The sequence below is a fragment of the Pan paniscus genome, chromosome 10, assembly GCF_029289425.2.
Source record: "Pan paniscus chromosome 10, NHGRI_mPanPan1-v2.0_pri, whole genome shotgun sequence".
Taxonomy (NCBI): Eukaryota; Metazoa; Chordata; class Mammalia; order Primates; family Hominidae; genus Pan; species Pan paniscus.
Genome location: NC_073259.2, coordinates 113,421,052 through 113,442,417, shown reverse-complemented (window position 1 = coordinate 113,442,417; position 21,366 = coordinate 113,421,052). Strand labels below are relative to the sequence as shown.

General features: G+C 40.4%; 1 protein-coding gene across 1 annotated transcript in view; it reads right to left on the bottom strand.

Moving 5' to 3' along the window:
- Window positions 1–211: 211 nt before the first annotated feature.
- C10H12orf75 (chromosome 10 C12orf75 homolog) overlaps window positions 212–21,366 on the bottom strand; it is a 41,155-nt gene continuing 20,000 nt past the window's right edge. Inside the window, exons 3-6 of the mRNA XM_034934384.4 lie at window positions 5,647–5,682; window positions 4,790–4,869; window positions 3,958–3,995; window positions 212–830 (exon numbers count right to left, since the gene is read on the bottom strand). Of these exons, the coding sequence (XP_034790275.3) occupies window positions 3,991–3,995; window positions 4,790–4,869; window positions 5,647–5,682 (121 nt within the window). The 3' untranslated portion in view covers window positions 212–830; window positions 3,958–3,990. The remainder of the gene's footprint in view (window positions 831–3,957; window positions 3,996–4,789; window positions 4,870–5,646; window positions 5,683–21,366) is intronic.

Below are 21,366 nucleotides of genomic sequence, written 5' to 3'. Positions count from 1 at the left end.
TACATTGCAATACTAAGTAGACACACAAGTCATTATCAAATTAATTTCCAGATATCCCACTAACCATCCATCACAAGTCCTTGAAAACAGTTATAGAAATAATATGATGAGATGTTGTGATGTAGAATGAGCAACCCAAACAGCTATGAAGTATTTGTAGTTGCACATGCCTTTCACGAAAGAAAATAAAAATGTAATCAAAATGTGCATATGGCATGCAAATTTGAGTTTATTTTTAAATATTGCAATGAAATACACATTGTTCTTAAAAAGGAAATTCTGACATTTAAATGAAATTTGAAAACCAAATAGTAAAAAATGGAAAGAGATAGTTGTAAGAATCCATTTACCAATTTTACAGCTAAAAATTAAAGTGAAGTAGAAATAGCGAAAGTTAACAGACAAATATATTATTTTAGGTCATTAATTTATAGTGCCTTATCATCCTAAGTTATAAATAGAATAAGGATTTTGTTATATAAAAACTATCAAAAAAGTATCAGTGAAAAGACATGACCTCCATGAAATGTGCTGAGTGGCCAGGGTGGAAATGTTGTCAAAATGCAGCGGCCCTGGCTGGGCAACAACAGCCTCCATGACAGTTTGTTAACTTGTCTTTCGTAGGTGGCCACAGAAAGTTCCATAAACAAGTGTACTGTTTAACCAATTCCCTTCTATTACCACAACAATATGTACCCAGGGTTTTATGTATACACTTAAGATTTGGGGGAATGCAAAAGGGAAGGGTGACCGTTTAGAATTTCCTTGGAAATGTCTGTGCACATTACAACGTCCCACGGAGCCAAATTCCTTTCAAACTGATGAGCAAGCTAAGGAGACAACAGAAGAGGAGAAAAGAGTGAGCAAACAGGTACAACTTAGGTTAAAAAATGTATTAGCCTTAAGCCTACAAATTATTTACTGACTTTCTTTTAAGTAAAACACCTATTTAATATTCACCCAATATTAATTTAAGACTTAGGTGGCCAGTGTAGAGCCAAGCACTGATGATAATTATATAAAGAGGCAAAGTTGGGTAGGAAAAGAGACTTACAAACTTACAATTAAAATACATCTTGATAAGCAATGCCCAAACCTAGCTGCATGTATATTAACATCATCCAAATTAAAAATAGAGACTGTTCGGTCACAATTCCATCCCTTCCCCACTTGGTCCAAACCTCCTGGGAGAGCCTAGGCCTCCACATTACATGGCACTCCCCCACGGGATTCTGATGCAGCCAGGCCATCCATTGTCATCTGAGCACCATCACTTAAGCCCCTCTGTGCTGGAAGTACTCTGCACATCTAAGTGGGCATAACTTTCAGCCTAGGGTCATCTGCAGAAGAAACTACACATTTGCATCCTGACATAAGTAATTTTAAGGGATTCTGAAATCATTCCTCAATTTGTTTCAAAATCAACCAAACCAAATCAACTTTGAACTTTGGTCACTGAGTGCATTTAGTTCAGAGAGTCTACATGTTAGGTAAAAAACAAACAAACAACAACAACAACAACAAAAGTGTCTCCAATTCTTTCCATGAAACATCTCTTTTCTAAAGTCATCTCATCAGGGTTTCCGCCCAACAACTAAGGCCTAGAAAGCCATGAGTTCAGACATGTCACAGGTAAGGACCATAATGGATGCTTAGCATCTAAGGAAAATGGGCAGCCTATCAACTTAGAAAACTTTTCAGATAATTCAAAGGAGGCTACAGAAAGACCAGGATCAAACTAATTGTTTAGAGACAGCTAAACACCGCATGTTCTCACTCATAAGTGGGAGCTGAACCATGAGAATACATGGACACAGGGAGGGGAACATCACACAGCGGGGCCTGTTCAGGGGTTGGGGGAAAGGGGAGGGAGAGCATTAGGACAAATACCTAATGCATGTGCGGCTTAAAACCTAGAAGATGGGTTGATAGGTGCAGCAAACCACCATGGCACATGTTTACCTATGTAACAAGCCTGCACGTTCAGCACATGTATCCCAGAACTTAAAGTAAAATAAAAATAAAAATAAGTAAAATAAATAAAATGTAAGGGTAATAGAAAAAAAAGAGTTAAAGAATGGGGAAAGTTGAGGAGAGAGAGGGGTGCAATAAAATACGATAAATTTACAGCCATGAACAGTAAGAAATGTTTTAGCTAGCTGCCTAAAGTTATATGAGCTTGCTCACCAGGATTATTGCTAAAGTGTTAGTGGCAAACTTCAGATCCACCCACAAGGGTGAGCAATCATCGTGTCTAACACTTCCCATGAGAAAACTGTGGTTGAGACAAGCTGAGGGAAGTTAAGGGATTCATCTTAGGTCTGTGTTGGTAGCAGAGCTGCCCAGTCTCCTGATAGCTATGTAGACAGCACCTCTTTCCACTCTATTTCTATGCTTTTTGAAATACATTCTGTTTCCAGGAGGGTAAACAGCAGTATATTCTTGGTTTCAACTTATCTTTTCTATTTGATACAAATAATAAAAGTACTTCTGCACAGGAGAAAACTAGCGGAGAACTCAGAAATCTATATGGAGGGCTAGAACTATGTTAAAAATACTAGAAATAGAAACTCTCCAGTGACTTCCCAAGAAGAAACCGAATACCCTCTGTTCATGGGTACGAGGGGATAAAACTCCAAAATGTTGCCTTGATGAGCAAATCTTCAAAGAAGTAGCTACCCAAAGATTGTTCTAGTTCTTGTCAGGAAGAAACTGGTTACAGTTTCTGCGTCTCCTTTCTCTAGCAGGTAAGTTTGTTTGTCTCTATCTGTGAAATTAGTCTGTAATCCCACCCCATCCCAAATAGCAAATCCAGTACTGGCCCTGGGCAAGAAGTTGGTTCAGTATCAAATCAGTCTTGCTTTTGGTCTGCCAACGGTTAGATTCTGGTTATCAAAAAAAATTAATAGTATGGTGGTGATGACGATGATGACAGCAGATGCTAACATTTACTTCATATTTAATCCTAACAACAACTCTTCAGTCTAAGTATTGGCTCCATTTTTCAGATAACAAAACTGAGGTCATAAAGGGGAAGGAACGTGCCCAGCTAGTAAATGAGAGCCTGAATTCATAACCAAGGCAACCTGACTTCCAGAATAGAATAGGCTATCTCAGGAGATAGGACATTCCTAATCACTGGAGGCTTCAAAAGAGGTTGGGTGTCATTCACCAGGAGTGAAATACAGTGGAGAGCCCAGCATGGAATGTGTTGTTGGACCCTTGGTGGACCCAGTGAACTAAGATTCTTTGTCTGTATGGAAACACTGCTCCATGTCTTTTAAAGACTGGTATGTAGGGTAGTTAACAAATGAAAGCTATTTTTCTCTTGTCGTTGTTCTTGTTGTCTTATTATAATTCTAACTCCTAGCTCTTTGCCATGTCCATACTGAACGTGTTTTGTAAAACCAATCTGTTAACTTATTCTCTGATTCTTACTATTCCTTCCTGCATAACTACATCTCTGTTCAGTTAGATTAGAATCAATATTAAGTGTTTTGGACTTAATTGACCGATTGCCCATCTCTACTGGAGTTCTGGTACTGACACATCTCCTCTCTGTATATTAACCACTGGCTAATACCACTTAAAATCGATTCTAATCTAATCCCCAGTTCTAGCCTCTCTGGTCTCTCCCTGTCATTTCTCAAGTCCTAGGCCCTCACAGATTTCTGCAATGAAGAAGGGTGAGATCTCAATGTTTTAGGGAGACACTTAGCTTGCTCTTATTAAATAAATATTCATTTTTAACAAAATGAAATGAAAAAAAGTAGCTGAAAGAAAATTCATCTGATTATTCACCTCTCTGCAATAAAACACACTCAATTCCATAGGATGAAACCCCTCCTTTAAATTGTAAAGTTCAAGATTTCTTAGAAATTTTTTATAGAGCAAATAATATCTACAGTCCATTCATCAATAAGTCTAAATATATAGATTTAGAAAAATATACAGCACCTCTTGATTCTTGAGTCATGATGTTATTTTCTTCTAATCTTAAAGAGAAAATTAAGAAAAGTTAAATGTTCAGATCATAAATAGCATATTCTAATTTTCTATAGAACTTTAAACAGTAATGACATACACGTATTTGCTAGTCTAAATCATAAAGTACGGAAAGAACAATGAGGAACAAATACAGTATGTTAAAAATAATGTAATACAGCCTTGTGTATAAAGCAAACATGTTAATAGTCATTTAAAACTAAACATCAGACAATACATTGTACAGTGGTTTTATAAATCAGCATTGTTTACCATGAGCCTCGCTTAAAAATTGCCTTGAGCAAGAAGCTATCTATCAGTCAAAAGGTGCCTATTAGTCAAAAGGACTTCATTGGCCCCATAATTGCTAACTATTAAAACTCAGAAAATGGAGCCTCATTTCATTTAATTATGCAATAGGCAATTATTTTTCCTTTAAACAGCAGATTGCTTATCAGTCAGTCATCTTATATTACAGAAATTTACCTTTCTGTTCTATGAAAATGCCATAAACTTACATAAATATTAGCTTTCATTTTCACACTGATCATTGCTAAAATTAACAAGAAATTAAAAATATGGAGCATAACCACAAATAAAAGCTAAATTATGCTCTGGAACTCTTCTTACCATGTGGGTGGCTATTTCAACCAATGACTGCAATGAACAGACAGTACTTATACATGGTTCACTGCAACCAATACATAGGTTGAGTCGAGTAAGCCGAAATATAAATTTCATGCTTTTTCATAAAACATTAAAAATAAATAATTAGGGAAAATCAACAGCACATGATTTCACTTACTTTTCCGAACCGTCTTTGTTTGACTGGACACCATATTGACAGCTTCAGATGGTAGGCCAACATATACTCCTCCATAGTTTCTTGATAAAAAGAAATCAAACCAATTTAAATGGTACTATCTATTTACAGGAAGCAACAGAAGCATGGAGTACTCCAAACAATTATATAATTATTAAAATAACTCATGATTTTTCAAAACTAGAATCTAGAATATTATGGCCCTTGGGAATATAATTGGTTTCCTAGGTTAAAAAGAAGCTATTTTTTTTTTTCAAAAAAAGAAAGATGTATTGCGTTAGTAGAATTTTTAGATATTTTACTTGTAATGAGAAAGAAGAAAAGACTTTGGGATGTTACAATTTAGTAGAGTATTAAATATCATACAATGACATGTTACAGTTAACATTTATCAATAATTCAGCGTGGTCAACATGGTATGATATTAGGCATTATGGACACACAAAGATATCTTACTAATAGAGAGATACGAAATGAGGGCAGAGACAGCAAGAGAGAAATGAGGGTGGAGTGCAGTTAATCAGAGAAGTAGGAGGACAGGGAAGGCTGAGAGAATGAAGGGAAGTCATCCAGTTAGGGAGAAGAGCACACCCAAAGGTCATAGGATGAAAATTAGCACACGCCACATGCATAGGACAAAAACCAAGTTTGCTTGGAAGGAGCAAAGATGATGAATCCTGGGCAAGTTCTTTTTCAGACCATATGCCCCTACCTGTATTCTCTGTGCCAACAGTTTTCCTGGCAGAATCTGTGTTATTGGGAATATGCTACAGTGTGTTAAATCCATGAGGTATGGCCAAAACCATTCAAACTAAAGCCAGCTGCAACACCAAACATACCTCCTCTTGTCATCTTCTGTTATGGATTCTTCTGTTCTAAAAGGTCAGAAACATTTGCTATGAGACACTTGGTTACATAGTCGGGGACTTCATTTTTGGTTATGAGAAAAAGGGAATACTGAGTTAAAGTCAATTTTATTTCAAATGTTTCCATTAGACTTAAGTAGAGGAGCAAAACTATCCATCAAGTGTTTCTGTGACAATATTCTGCCTTCACCTCAATCATTCATACGTTAAAATTTGGTAATTTTCTACAAACCAAAATGTGTGAATCCAGCAAATGCCAAAATGCACAACTGCCAAATGAAATGGAAAACTGAGGGCAGCTGAAATTGGAAAGAAGCCTGAGTTATCGTCTTGTGTGTACCACCCACTCCCTGTGTGACAGACAGGCTGTGGGCGAGCTGCCAGCCTGTGTCTCATTTGTAAAATAAGCTGGTTGATCAGATGACCCCTCAGGTCTCTTCCAGTCCTAATACATGGTTTTAGATCTCTTATGACACTTCAGTGGCACAACTATAGGTACTGAAAGATTTCTTCAGTGCAAAAAGAGTTAATGCCTATTTGATTTTTTTTTTATCTAAAAACATGAGCCATTTCATACATGATCTACTGCAAAGAGAGGGAGAAATGTTTAAAAGGACACATTTAGAGGGGATCACTACTTTAAAATGCACAGCTTCTCTCCTTGCATTAAGAGGAATCCAAGCTGGGCGTGGTGGCTCATGCCTGTAATACCAGCACTTTGGGAGGCCGAGGCGGGCGGATCACCTGAGGTCAGGAATTCGAGACCAGCTTGGCCAACATGGTGAAACCCCATCTCTACTAAAAATACAAAAATTAGCCAGGCATGGTGACGCCTGTAGTCCCAGCTACTCAAGAGGCTGAGGCACAGGAATCCTTGAACCCGGGAGGTGGAGGTTGCAGTGAGCAGAGATCACGCCATTACACTCCAGCTTGGGCAACAGAGGGATACTTGGTCTCAAAAAAAAAAAAAAAAAAAAGGAGTCCATATTCTACCAGAATTCCTTGGCGTACTTCTAAGAGAATCAGGACACTTTCCTTGAAGCACTAGTTGGCATACATAAGTTGCTTTTCTGAAAGAAAAAAAAAATAATTCAACAAGATTCCAATGTATCTGGCTGAATTCAACTTGTAACGCTAAGGGGCTTCAGTTGAGGAAAAAGCAGACTGCAAACATCTAAATGTCATTGACTCTTCTGATTCAGAGATTGTCTAACTATGATTTTACCCACTTAAAAGCTGTGAATATTTCAAATGTGACTGTATATGTGCATGAGATTTTTGCTTTATTGCAACAGCCAGTAAGTCCAAGTCTATAAAGAAGGAAAGTGTAGATTTAATAATTATCTGGTGAACGCTGGCCATGAACAGCTAATACTGGAAGAGAGTGCAAAATCCATCTTGAGACCTAATTTATCCAAACTGAGCATATAACCTAAATTCACTAGATGGTTATCAGCTTCATTTACCTCTTAACGCTGGATTGTTTTTTTAGTTCAAGTGTCAAAGTCATACTAATGGTGTTATGCTTATTGATGTGGTATAAGAGAGAGTTGTTCACTACTTTTAATTAAAATGGATTTATAATCCTTTAGCATAGATAATGGAGAAATGATGAGGACAAACTCGTTCAAGATAAGTTCTGATAAGAACTGTTTACTTTGGTCCTGAGTGATTAACTTTCTCATGAAATCACTTGAACCTGTATGTAACTGGTAGCTTATGACACACATTTCCGGCCATGACTATTCTTTTCACATCCATTTACACATCCGTTTATTTTAATTCTTTCCCCTTTTGCTTAACTGTGCTTAAGGATATATTCAAGGTTTTAAAATATATTTTCACTTTCCCAAATGTAAGAAAATAGTCATTTACTTTCTCCTATTAAATTATTCAATATCTTAAAACTCAATCTGTGTTCTCCATTATAAAATTAATCAACAACCTTACATGTATAACTGGCAGGAAATGATAATGTAGTTGCCATATTTATTGGATAATAAATTAAGCTTCAGATATAATGCCAAATCTTAAAAAAAATACTACCTATAAAGACTTATAAGATGTCCACTCTTTTTTTTTTTTTTTAATTCAGACAGAGTCTTGCTCTGTCACCAGCCTGGAGTGCAGTGGCACAATCTCAGCTCCCTGCAACCTCTGACTCCCTGGTTCAAGTGATTCTCCTGCCTCAGCCTCCCGAGTAGCTGGGATTCCAGGCCCGTGCCACCATGCTCAGCTAATTTTTGTATTTTTAGTAGAGACGGGGTTTCAACATGTTGGCCAGGATGGTCTTGATCTCCTGACCTCGTGATCCTCCCACCTCGGCCTCCCAAAGTGCTGGGATTACAGGCTGAGCCACCGCGCCCGGCCAGATATCCACTCTTTTAAACCTTCCAGTAAGTTGTAAAGCCTGCCTTTGCATACACACTCCCGTGTATAAGACTGTCACTTCATCCATTCCTTCCACAAACAGTTATTCTACAACACTAGGACTAGAGACCAGGACTCCGTGGGTATAATGGTGTCATTCATGAGTCTCTCCTGTGTGTCAGGCACAGTGCAGGACACTGCACGTGCATCCATGCTATTCCTCACAACAGCTCTGAGGGCCTAGGCCTGAGGAACCAGGTGCAGAAAGCCATGTAATTCATAAACATACAAGACTAACAAGCATGACCAACATCCATACCCCATCCATCTGGCACCAAAGCCATGCTCCACATTCTCATTCACCACTCTGCTTCTCAGGTAGAAAGACGTAAAAGTCAAAAACACTTCCTGTGAAAGACCAACGTAGTGGCTTCTCCTAAAGTGGGTGATTCACCTCCATACTGCTTTTGCAAAAGTTTTGACCATCACCCCATCTCTCAACCTGACTGTGTAACTATATTAGGCACTTTGCTAATCCTATTATATTAGTTCATTTAATCCTTATACAATCCTGCAAGACCAGTACTACTCACATTTTAAAAATGAAAAAACTGAGTAGCATGACCGAAGTTACGAAGCTAAATCATAGAGCCAGAATTCAAACCCAGATTTGTGTGATCCTAATTCCTGCTTCATACACTGTAGGCCCATGCTAATTTGCATTAGAGAAACATGCATCTTCCCGCAGCTGGAGCTCTCCAATTTTTTTTTTTTTTTTTTTTTTTGAGACAGAGTCTTGCTCTGTCACCCAGGCTGGAATGCAGTGGCGCGATCTCAGCTCACTGCAAGCTCCGCCTCCCAGGTTCACGCCATTCTCCTGCCTCAGCCTCCCGAGTAGCTAGGACTACAGGCACCCACCACCACACCCGGCTAATTTTTTGTATTTTTAGTAGAGAGGAGGTTTCACCATGTTAGCCAGGATGGTCTCAATCTCCTGACCTCGTGATCCGCCCGCCTCAGCCTCCCAAAGGAGCTCTCCAATTTTTATCATCCCACTCAAGAAAAGTCAGAAACAAGATGGTAGAAGAGTCCTAGTCTGTTTCATCAGCATGAGAAACAACCTCTAACTGCTGCCAGGGACCATCAATCTTTGCAGATCTTGTCAAATTGCCACATAAGTCATTTTTATGCAGGTACAAAGGTTATTCTGATGAGCAGTTACATTAGAATCTATTCATCTGGACAACCAGGTCCAGACTAAGGTTAAATCAGAAAGCGGTGGTTGGTCTAAACCAACTCTTCTTGTGGAAGGATAGGTCCAAGCCCTTGTGTTGAGCTGCCTGGGGAGAGAACCAAATGCTGTCCTGCCAGTGTTCAAAGGGACACAGCATCCTACCTGTTGGGGTGGTGTGGTCCTGCCCCACCTGCACAAGCTTTAGCATAAGGAAGAAAAATGGGTCAATACACAGCAATAAAGACCCCTGGTAAAAGGAAGGCCCAGACATGTTAAGCCAAAGCTCCTGACAGGCCCATGCGATTGCCTCAGGTTATTAGGTTTTTAGGCTCCATAGTCTAAAAAGTCTAAAAAGCACACCTTCTGGTGGGGGGGCTCATTTCCCTAAAGGTCGTTTTTTGGTAAGAGAAGTGGCTGTTCAAAACTGGGATGTTAAATTTATTTTATCACTCAACCCTTTTACAAGAAACTTTAAGTCTTTGGGATTTGAATCCTTGTTCTCAAGTTCTCAAGTGTTGAATAATGCCCTAGCTATCCAAACATCAGGGCTGCCCCATCTGCAAACCATTTTAAGGAATCAACATACCTTTTTCCCCTCACAAAACTCTTTATTTTGAAAGATTTTACCTGCCTTAATAATTTCAGCCTGGGCAACATGGCAAGATCTTATCTCTACTAAGAACACAGAAAATAAAATAAAAGTAGCCAGGTGTGGTGGTGTGCACCTGTGGTCCCAGCTACAGGAGGTGGCAGTGGGAGGATCACACGAGCCTCCCTCTTGTGAGGGAAAAGGGTACGTTGATTCCTTAAAATGATCTACAGGGCAGGCGCGGTGGCTCACACCTTTAATCCCAACACTTTGGGAGGCCGAGACAGGCGGATCACCTGAGGTCAGGAGTTCGAGACCAGCCTGGCCAACATGACGAAACCCCGTCTCTACTAAAAATACAAAAATTAACTGGGCATGGTGATGTGTGCCTGTTATTTCAGCTACTCGGGAGGCTGAGGCAGGAGAATCGCTTGAACCTGGGAGGCGGAGGTTGCGGTGAGCCGAGATCGCGCCACTGCACTCCAGGCTGGGCAACAGAGACAGACTCGGTCTCACAAAAAAAAGATCTAAGATGAGGCAGCCCAGATGTTCACCTGAGCCCGGGAGACAGTGGTTGCAGTGAGCTGAGATCACGCCACTGCACTCCAGCCTGGGTGAAAGAGCAAGGCCCCGTCTCAAAAAATAAAAATTGTAATAATTCACTTGTCAATATTTTCTTACACATGTAAGTGCCAAAAGGAGCTTCTGATGGGCATGGGGGAACTGAGGTGCCCACAGGTAGCTTATGTCATTCAAATCAAAGGCAAATAAATTTTACATTTACAGGTACACATCACTGTAGGCACACATAGGTTTCTATTAGGTTTCAGAAGTTACAAAAATAGTGTCTGGTCCTTCTTCAGCCCTGAGGATCCAGAATGTCTTGCTGGAAATGGCCATGCTCAGGCCAGAACATCCACAGCCACATAAGCTCCTGGATGAGCCACTCCGTTCTTCACCAAGGATGTGATTATTTTCTTTTCTGGTCACTACAGCTCCAGTTGTAGGGCAGTGACCACTGCATGCTCTGCAGCTGTGATTGCTGATGGACTGCAAAATTTGTCCCCCAAACCAGAGAAAGAAATGGGGAGGGAGAGCAGAACACAGAGCCACACCCTCCCCAGCCTTGTGAGAATAGCAGCCAGTGATAGGGCCCAGAAGGTCTTCAGAAGGAGGCAGCAAGGCCCTAGTTTCTGCAGTCAGTCCTAATGCAGATCAGTAAGAGCAAGGAATGAGATGACTTCACCCTCTAGAATCTTCCCTCAGAGATCAGGGCCTGGAGATTGAATTATTCTGTGCTGGAGGAGATAAACAAAGTGAAGACAAGGCCAATTCACGGTGGCTGAAACTAGAAAAGAGGTCAAACTGTCCTGCTGCACTTGATCACACTCTTTGGGAGTTAATTGGTCCAAACATCTCTACAAACTCAGTTTAAACATAATCTTCCTCCCGTAGAAAAGGAGCAAGTGGACATACAGCAACCAGGATAAATCTCTCACGGTATAATCGTAATCTTTTTTTTTTTTTTTTTCTGGAGAAGGAGTCTGGCTCTTTTGCCCCGACAGGAGTGCAGTGGTGTGATCTCAGTTCACTGGAACCTCTGCCTCCTGGGTTCAAGCGATTCTCCTACCTCAGCCTCCCAAATACCTGGGACTACAGGCACACACCACCACGCCCGAGTAATTTTTGTATTTTTAGTACAGACGGGGTCTCACCATGTTGGCCAGGCTGGTCTTGAACTCCTGACCCCAAGTGATCTGCCCGCCTTGCCCTCCCAAAGTGCTGAGATTACAGGTGTGAGCCACTGCGCCCAGCCAGTAATAATCCACTGCTAAATAATAGCCTCCTGGGGTGGAGGGCACAATTCAGGAAGCAATGCCCAGACACCCACAAGCCAACGACTAAAAACTGGAAAATGGGAGAGAAGCAACTTAGGGGCAACAAGAGTACCCCTTAATCTACTATAAATGGGGAAGAAACCTTGAAGATAAGGCTTATACCAAGAGAACCAAAATGCAGAGTTAGAGGAGATAAGGGATCAGGTGCCATAAACCAAATCACCTAAAAATAAAAAGTAAAAGGTGAATTCTACCAGTTTGCCTCCCACCACTTCTGGCCTGGCCCCAAGCATTGAAGCTTATCACGACTTCTTCAATTTCACAACCATGGAGTCAAACGTTGGTGCCGATGCAGGGGAAGAGAAACTAGCCCAAATTACCAAGGGATCAAGGGAAATCTGGAAATAAGTACGTGGCACATCAAGACAAATCCTGCTCTTGCTAGGGGAGCTATGCTAGACATTAAGTCCATTAGAGAAGTGAAAGGGGAAGGAAGACCCAAGGGAAGGGACTGGAACCATGTGCTGGGGTTTGGTCGAAACATCATCCGCTTTACAGCTGTGCCCAGAGCCAATCTTAGAAGGAAGACTGACTTCTGGAGTCCAAAGAGTGCTGGAGGAAGCCAGTACTAAAGGATTTACATTAATTTACTGAGCAGTGATTCCATTTTCTAGTTGCACACGAGCCACTACTCTAAAGAATAAACTTGTGTAATAAGCTTGTTTTTCCAGGGTAAGCATGACTGAAAACCTATCGGTAAATTGCTTTCTCTGGTATCAAGATAATGTTTTGTTTCTCCTCATCTATACCATTTGAAAAATTTGTGGCAAGTAATGCAACATTTGAAAAAATGTAAGACTGAAATATTTTTAAATCATAACCTCAAATACCATCTTATCAGGAAAACCCTGTATTTATTTATTTATTATTATTGTTTTGGTTTTTTTCTGAGACAGGGTCTTGCTCCGTAGCCTAGGCTGGAGAGCAGTGGCACAATCATAGCTCACTGCAGCCTCAACCTCTCAGGCTCAAGCGATGCTCCCATCTCGGCCTCCCTAGCAGCTGGCACCACAGGCGCACACCCCGCACCTGGCTAACATATATTTTTTTTGGTTTTGTAGAGATGGAGTCTCACTATGTTGCCTAGACTGGTCTCGAACTCCTCAGCTCAAGTGATCCTCCCACCTTAGCCTCCTGACTGGCTGGGACTACAAACACGTGCCACCATGCCCACCTATAAAACCTTTTAAACCACAGGAACGTTCCCTAAGAACCACAGAACATGTATTCACCAATTTGGACCAGGTTTAAAAATACACTGAGCCCAGCGCAGTGGCTCACATCTGTAATCTCAGCACTTCAGGCAGCCAAGGCAGACAGATATCTTGAGCCCAGGAGTTCAAGATCAGCTGGGGCAACAAAGGGAGACCCTGTTTCTTCAAAAAATACAAAATAAAATAGCCAAGCATGCTGGCTTGCACCTGTAGTCCCAGCTACTCAGGAGGCTGAAATGGGAAGACTGCCTGAGCCTGGGAGGTCGAGGTTACAGTGAGTCATGATCACACCACTGCACTCCAGCCTGGGCAACAGAGCAAGACCCTGTGTCTGTCTGTCTGTCTCTCTCTCTCTTTCCCCTCTCTCTCTCTTTCTCTCTCTCTCTCACACACACACACACACACACACACACACACAGAAAATACATTGGGCATTCAACTAAAATCAGGTCTCCTTTTGTTAGCAAAAAAACGTAAGCTTCCTTTTTCAAAGAACAGGTGATCAAGGAGAAAGAATGAGTCGAGGTTCAAGCCACCCGTTGAGTATCATAATCATCTCCTAGCCTAAGGTCACACACTTACAGGGCTCTGACTCAGACTTTCAGTCATAGCATTAATAAAACTGTTTGCAGAAACAAGTGTTATTCAAGGTGACCCCCGGAACTCATATTCTCCCCACTTTCAACGTCTTTTGGGATCGTTGAAAAGATAAATCCTCAGTTGATGGTTTAAACATGACTCACTCTTGTAGAGTAAGATACTGTTTAGTGATATGTACCTTACCAAAGTTGGCTTGACACTCGGCATGCAAGAAAAAGAAAGAAGAAAGGAAAAGAAAAAAAAGCAACTGACCAAAGGCAACCACTGCAACTAAGATTACAGATGGATGGCTTCGGGTTTCCTCTGTCTCAGAGTTTCTATTAATTCCACTTCTAGCTCACTTCCTGTGAACTTACTAAAACCAGCCAGGTGCTCTTCTTACCCTTCTCAGGGTGAATAGCAGTGCTGATCCAGATTCTCTAGGTAGTTATGCACCCTTCTGTTTTATACTAGGGTCACAGACTTTTTCTGAACGAACTGGAGACATTGAATGTCTCTCTAATCATAAATAAGCTCTGTCTTCTTGTAGGTCGGGGTTCTGGAAGGTGGGCTGCCTCCAAAACGCCCATGTCTCTGTGGCTGCTCTTTGGGGTGGGTGGGTTTTCGCCTACCTGGTCTTTTTTTAAATTAATGTATTTTTTGCATGCCTATTTAAAACCAAATATCTGCATGGAACACCTCAACCTTACAATCATTTTAAATTACTATGATTTATCTTACCAATAACTATCACTTTCATTAAGTGAAACCTTATTCAAAGTTAATACATAAAATGTGAATCTTTTTCTTCCTCAGTAATATATGGTAGTCAAAATCTTTCATCATTACATTTACTTAGTTTCTGGGTTATATAAAATAGCTATCCCAAGTGACCTAAAGATTTTAACAGTGAAATAATGGAACCATGTCATGATCGAGGACAAATACAGATGACAAATATGAGATGGCAGCCAGCCATTCGAAACAGCAGCTCCCAAGTCATCCTTGCGACAACTTGCCTGAAAATTCAGAAAGTTCTCACTTCCCTTAGGCTTCTAGAACTAACAAAGTTATGTGGCAAAGAAATGATTTATTTTTTACTTATTCATCAAGAAAAATGTTCTACTTTTACACTGTTGGTGGGACTGTAAACTAGTTCAACCATTGTGGAAGTCAGTGTGGCGATTCCTCAGGGATCTAGAACTAGAAATACCATTTGACACAGCCATCCCATTACTGGGTATATACCCAAATGACTATAAATCATGCTGCTATAAAGACACATGCACACGTATGTTTATTGCGGCATTATTCACAATAGCAAAGACTTGGAACCAACCCAAATGTCCAACAATGATAGACTGGATTAAGAAAATGTAGCACATATACACCATGGAATACTATGCAGCCATAAAAAATGATGAGTTCATATCCTTTGTAGGGACATGGATGAAATTGGAAACCATCATTCTCAGTAAACTATCGCAAGAACAAAAAACCAAACACCGCATATTCTCACTCATAGGTGGGAATTGAACAATGAGATCACATGGACACAGGAAGGGGAATATCATACTCTGGGGACTGCGGTGGGGAGGGGGGAGGGGGGAGGGATAGCACTGGGAGATATACCTAATGCTAGATGACGAGTTAGTGGGTGCAGCGCACCAGCATGGCACATGTATACATATGTAACTAACCTGCACAATGTGCACATGTACCCTAAAACTTAAAAGTATAATTAAAAAAAAAAAAAAAAGAAAAATGTTCTAAATATACAGCTATTCTTATTAGAGCTGATCTAAAAAGCAAAAAAAAAAAAGCCTGTAGTCTTTTCTTTTTCCCTATTTGCAGTGTCACTAAAGAGGCTAAACTTACTTTGACTCGTAAACAGTAAAAATTGAATATGGAAACCCTGGAGACCATGGCTCTCCTGATCTGTTTCTAGTTACCATTCATGATAACCTTCTGGAATAGGTTTATTAATTGATTGTGTTTACTTCCATCTACACTACAATTCTCCAGATAAAATATAATTATTTAATTTTCTTTATAACATGTTTTCATGATGGTTCCTGCTCCTTGGGGTGGTTTCAATCCATTCTAGCAAACCCTTAATTACACAATGAATTATGTTTTACCATTGGCTGTTTTGGCCTATGTTTAATATCATTCATTTCTTTCCAATTTCAAAACTTCTTTGGACTGTTTTCTTTTGATCTCTCTCCCTGGATGAGCCCATTGGCCAATATTAGTCCCTTTCTTTCTTCCAGAGTGTATGACTGGAGAACATGAGTAACATTCACTTCAAAGGAATGCTTTCAACTTCTCTTTATCCAGAAGCAAGAGATCAAGAGCCGGACTGCAAATTCCCTGTCCTCTCTAGCTCTCCTCCCCCAGTTATTTTCTTACTAAGGGGCACACAGTGTTAGGAATTATTTCAGAATTGGTTGTAAAAGTATCATTTGCTCTAAGGCAAGGGTGCACTCTTCATCTCCTTACCTTAAGAAATTTGGCTTTTCCTTGCTGGCACCACTTTTCTCAAAACCTCAAGAATATGCATCTTGTTCTCACCTACCCTAGCTTCTCCTAACAGGAGACGGAGCCAGCATGCTCCTCATCTCCCCACAGAGCTCTTACAGGTGGGGCCATTTCATTTTCACTCAGAACCTCTCCTCTCTGGAGTCTAAACCCTGCCATAACTGTCCCCAGAGCACCAAAGATTTTGACCCTGACCCAAAGTTTTTCTTTCTAAGCACCATTATCTTGGTCAATTTAAAACTCCATGAAAATGGCCCCGCGCAGTGGCACACACCTGTAATCCCAGCACTTTGGGAGGCCAAGGCGGGCGGATCACAAGGTCAGGAGTTCGAGACCAGCCTGGCCAATATGGCGAAATCCCAACTCTACTAAAAATACAGAAATCAGCTGGGCATGGTGACATGCGCTTGTAATCCCAGCTACTTGGGAGGCTGAGGCAGGAGAATCACTTGAACCCAGGAGGCAGAGGTTGCAGTGAGCTGAGATAGCGCCACTGCACTCCAGCCTGGGCAACAGAGCAAAACTCTGAAAAAAAAAAAAAGAAAAGAAAAAGAAATTCGTGAAAACCACCCATCCAACCTCTCACCTCATATTTTGCTGACTTCCTCTATCCCAACAACTTCTGTGCTGCTCTGCTAACATGCTCCGATGGCTGCTCCATGGAGTTTAGTTCCTGGAACTATTTTACCACATTTTAGAGTAGAAAATCCCACTCCCTAGGGAGGAAAAAAAAAAATCTTCCTTTCGATAGTCCCATCATTCCCAAGAAGGCTGCTTTCTTATTGCAACATCAGCTCCAGTTCATCCATCCCTCCCCGTCCTCCCTATCCATCAGCCCCTCGTGTTTCCCTTCCCTCTCTCCCTAGCACGTGTCTTGCAGTCAAGTATTTCTGCAGCACTTGCTGGTCACCACCTATTCCTCTCCATCCCTGGATGAATCCGTCCATCTGCTCTCTCTCTTCCTGCTCCTATTTCACAGGGTCCGACCTAAGGAAAATCTTATCGTGGCTACCAATGGGAATATATGATTTCTAACCACAGCAAGGCCCTCAATATGCTGGGTCTTCTGCCATCAAGTATTCATGTCAGAGGCCCTGCCAAATTTTTTCAACAACATTTTAAACTAACTAATAATTCTAGCTGTCATTCACCGGGGGCAACAAGCATAATGCCAAGTATTTTCCTAGGATATTAAATATACTGTATTTGTAATCTGTCCCTCCAGCAGCTACTTCAGCTCTCTGTGCTCCCCATCTCCTCACTTGTAAAATGAAACATCATTATTCTGTCCATCAGATTATCATGGGTATGGAAGGAGATAACGTACAGGAAATGCTGGAAATCAGTGTATGGTGCACAGTCCTCAGTAAAGATTAGCTACTACTGTAAGAATGATGATGATGAAGATGATCACCCTGCACAGTTATTATATTATCCCAATTTCACAGATAATTATACTAAGGACACAATGTAACACAGCTAGCAAATGGTGAAGGGGATTTTAAACACAAGTCCCTCTGCTTCCAAAATGCAGGCTTTTTCAATGCTACTTCAACCCCATCCTCTTCACCCTCAGAAGACAGTGTTACCTTCTACTACATGGATGAGAAAAGAGCCCATCAGATACCTTAAGGTCTGTATCTATGAGGAGCAGAGAGGGCTCAGCTGACATGGGTGCATTAGACATGGTAAATTTATAAAGGATCCCAAGAAACTCAACATAAAAGATTTATCATTTCTTTTTTCCAAACACAAAAACAAAAACAAATTGCCAATGGGTTTTACGTCATTTCATTCCAAAATATTTTTCTCTGTATTTGCTACCTTCCATAATAATAAAATAGCTTTACCAAGGAAAGAATCTCAGTAAGATTCACTTTACATGTTTTAAGTGAAAGAAGTATTTGAATTACATTGTTTACATTGAGTAGCTATGGTTTTTTTATTTTCAACAGCAAACATTATATTTGAGTCAACTTATTTAATACTGTTTCTTATTTGAAACATAGTCATAATATTCTTATAAATATTGCTTAAGCTTTAAATCAAGACTTCTTTAAGAACACGAAAATTGATCTACAAAAAAAAATGCTTTCAATTAAATTCCAATTGTTTCTGTTTGCCCACTTAAAATTTCTCCCCTTTTTTTGGTAACGGCATCCCAATTTTTCCGTGGGGAATCACCCCTCTTCTGCTCTTTGGCCATATGGTAAGGTGGGGCTGATGATACTGATTGGCTCCAGTAGTGAGCACATGACTGCAGCCTGGCCAATGAGCACCCCACATTCTCCTGTCCCACTGACTGATTCCGAGATAGGAACATGACCCCAACGGGCCAGGAGAGCCCAGCCCTAGGACTTTTGATCAAACTACAAGGAAAAAGAAGCTGCTTTTTTCCACAGGAATTAGGAAGCTGATAAGATATAAACTGGTCCTGTTTGTCACCACTTGAGGAAAGCTGCCTAAGAATGAAGACGAAAGCAGAGAAGAGAGTTTCTTCCTGTCGTCTGATCACCTGGATCCAGCTGTGACTACAGCCAAGTCCCTGGAGCTTTTCCACTCCACATGCCAATAAATTCCTTTGTGTTTGTTTGTTTAGGCCAGTTTAAACTGGGCTTCTGCCATTTCCTACCAAAAATATCCCAACGCAGCCTATTTGTGCCAAATAGCTGAGAATCTGCCACACTAAAATAAGAACATGGTTGATGTTGGCAGGTTTGTGAAAGTGGCCGAATGTCATTACCTTGAATTCACTGTTTTGTTTGTTTTGTTCAGTGTGTTACTGCACTGTGATTTAATTTCAAAGAGACAGAAAGAGAGGGAAAAATAGGCTTGTTTTCTGATACACATGTAGGCTTTTTCTTACGGTGATTAAGTTTCTAGACATTGTCAACCATGCTTTCAAGTGCTGAAGGTTAACCTAGCTAGGTTTTGAGTTCTCTAGCCTGTCATAGGATTTACATGCATCGTTATTCTCTCCACCACCAGAGAAAAACCCCCTCCCCAAACCACCATCAGCTTTTCTTACTCTCCTGGTTCCTGTCTTTTAGCCTACAGCAATATCCATGCCTCCTCCATGCCAAAAAATAGTTTTTAAAAAAAGACAAAAGGAAAAACAAACTTCAATACACAAAATCAACCATACTCACAACTGGGCAGAAACAACCAAAAAACACTTGAAGAAAAGTGTAAAATGTTCATAATGATTGTCTCTGGTGGTAGAATAATAACTGAATTTTTCTCTTAAAAAATACTTTCCTGTACTTTCCAAATTTCCTTGGTATTCTTTTTCTAATACAGTATATTTTGAAAATTTGCCTCCTCTTAAAGCCACCAACATCCCTCCATTCCTTACCGCCAAACAGCGTAAAACCAAAGACCCACATCACTCTCTCCACTTCCTTGCACCTGGCTCACTTCCACTTTGACTTGGTTATCATTCACCCTGCTCAACTGAAACTACAGTCCCCAGGGTGACCAATGTGGCCATCATGACACACACAATGACTTCTCTTCCTCCTTCAGCCCCCCATGACCTCTTTGGACTATCAGCCATCGCTTCCCTTGGCTCAGGTTTGACTGCAGCATTATCCTCAGAGTTTCCTTTCCTTCCCCGTTCAGTCATTAAACAAATCTTATTAATTACATTTTCTAATGCATCTTGATTGTATCACCTCTTCTCCTTTCCCTCTGCTATCTGACCCTCTTGTGGCCTCACTTCCATTATTCCTCTGTGCCTGCACCCTCCCTCATCCCATGTGTCACACTGCTTTGGGAGTTACTGCCCTAAAACTCAAACATAATCATTTAATTCCTCCACCTTAAAATCTCTATCAGCCTTTGAATGCATTAAAAAAAAAACAAGCACAATTATTGGCTTTGCACCCAAGGCCCTTCACAAGCCAGCCCTGCCCATCAACCTCATCTTTCACTTCTGCCCAGACTGTACCACAGGCACAGGCTCCAGGGGACACCACCTGGCTGGCTGGTCCCAGACCTACTGTCCTCTGGCACTCCCATGCCTTTTTTCATGTTTGTCCTCTGCCATGGGTTGCCATTTTTCTCCTTTTCTGCATGAACTCTTGTTCATCCTTCAATTCCAAGACCAGCATTAAATTCTGAACGCTGGAATAATTAGCACTTACCACACTGTATTTTGGTCCCTAGTAGACAGTGACCTACTTCAGGACAGATACATCATTTTATTTGTTATTATATACTGACTTCTCACCTATAGAAAACAGCAAATAAATAAGAAAAACGAGTAGTAAAAATTGCAGACCTTTCCTAGAGAAGTGATTTTTTAAATATATAGTATTTCTGGCTTCCAAAAATAACAACCATTTTCCCACAAAGACTTTCCTGTGGTCTGCATAATATTGTGTTTGCCCTATTCTAAGTTCTTTACTCTCAGTACTTATTCTACTATTTTGGCCAATCCTTCTGGTTTGGGATCAGTCTGTTTAGATTTTAAAAAAAAATTTTAATGTGCATAATAAAAAAATTAAGTCATCTTAATTTCTTAGCTCGTCATTCATTCATGGCATCACCTAATATTACAGTCAAGATTTATAAATCTATAGCTTCCACTTAAAAAATTGAATGTGCTTGAATATACCTTTTGTGTAAGGAAAAGTAATATTATAATGTTCTTTAACTTTTTCCAGGTAAATCCACTGCATTTGTTTTTAAAAGGTCATTTATTTAATAAATTACTTTATTTTAAAGTTATAGGACATAGAATGAGGTATAGTCAAGGGAAATCTGAAGAATTCAGGATTCTAAATAGTGAAATAGTTAAGTAGTTAAAAGGCATCTCGCATCCTGGAACGGTTAATTCTGTTGACAAAATCATCACTAAATTTTATTAGAAAAAGAAAGATGTCGTGAAATCACTCCGTCCTTGAAGAGCAATGATGGAACTGATTCAACAACTATTTATCCAACACAAACTATGATCAAAGCATGACATGAATAACTCTAGAGCACAATAAAATGGGTAAGGTATTGCCCCACTCTCAATCCTCAAGGGAAAAGAGACAAGAACATGAAGAACTACGATATAAACCCAACACGATGCCCCACAAGAAAGGTCCAAAATGCTGTGAAGGTTCTGAGGAGAAAGACACACTATGCAGCTCAGAGAGCCAGGAAATACTTCTCACGAAGGATAACACACATGCCCTACAGAACAGATGTCATTTCTATAAACAGAAAGGGAAAGGGCCACTCCAGGCAGTGGGCACAGCAAAACACAAGGACAGGAGC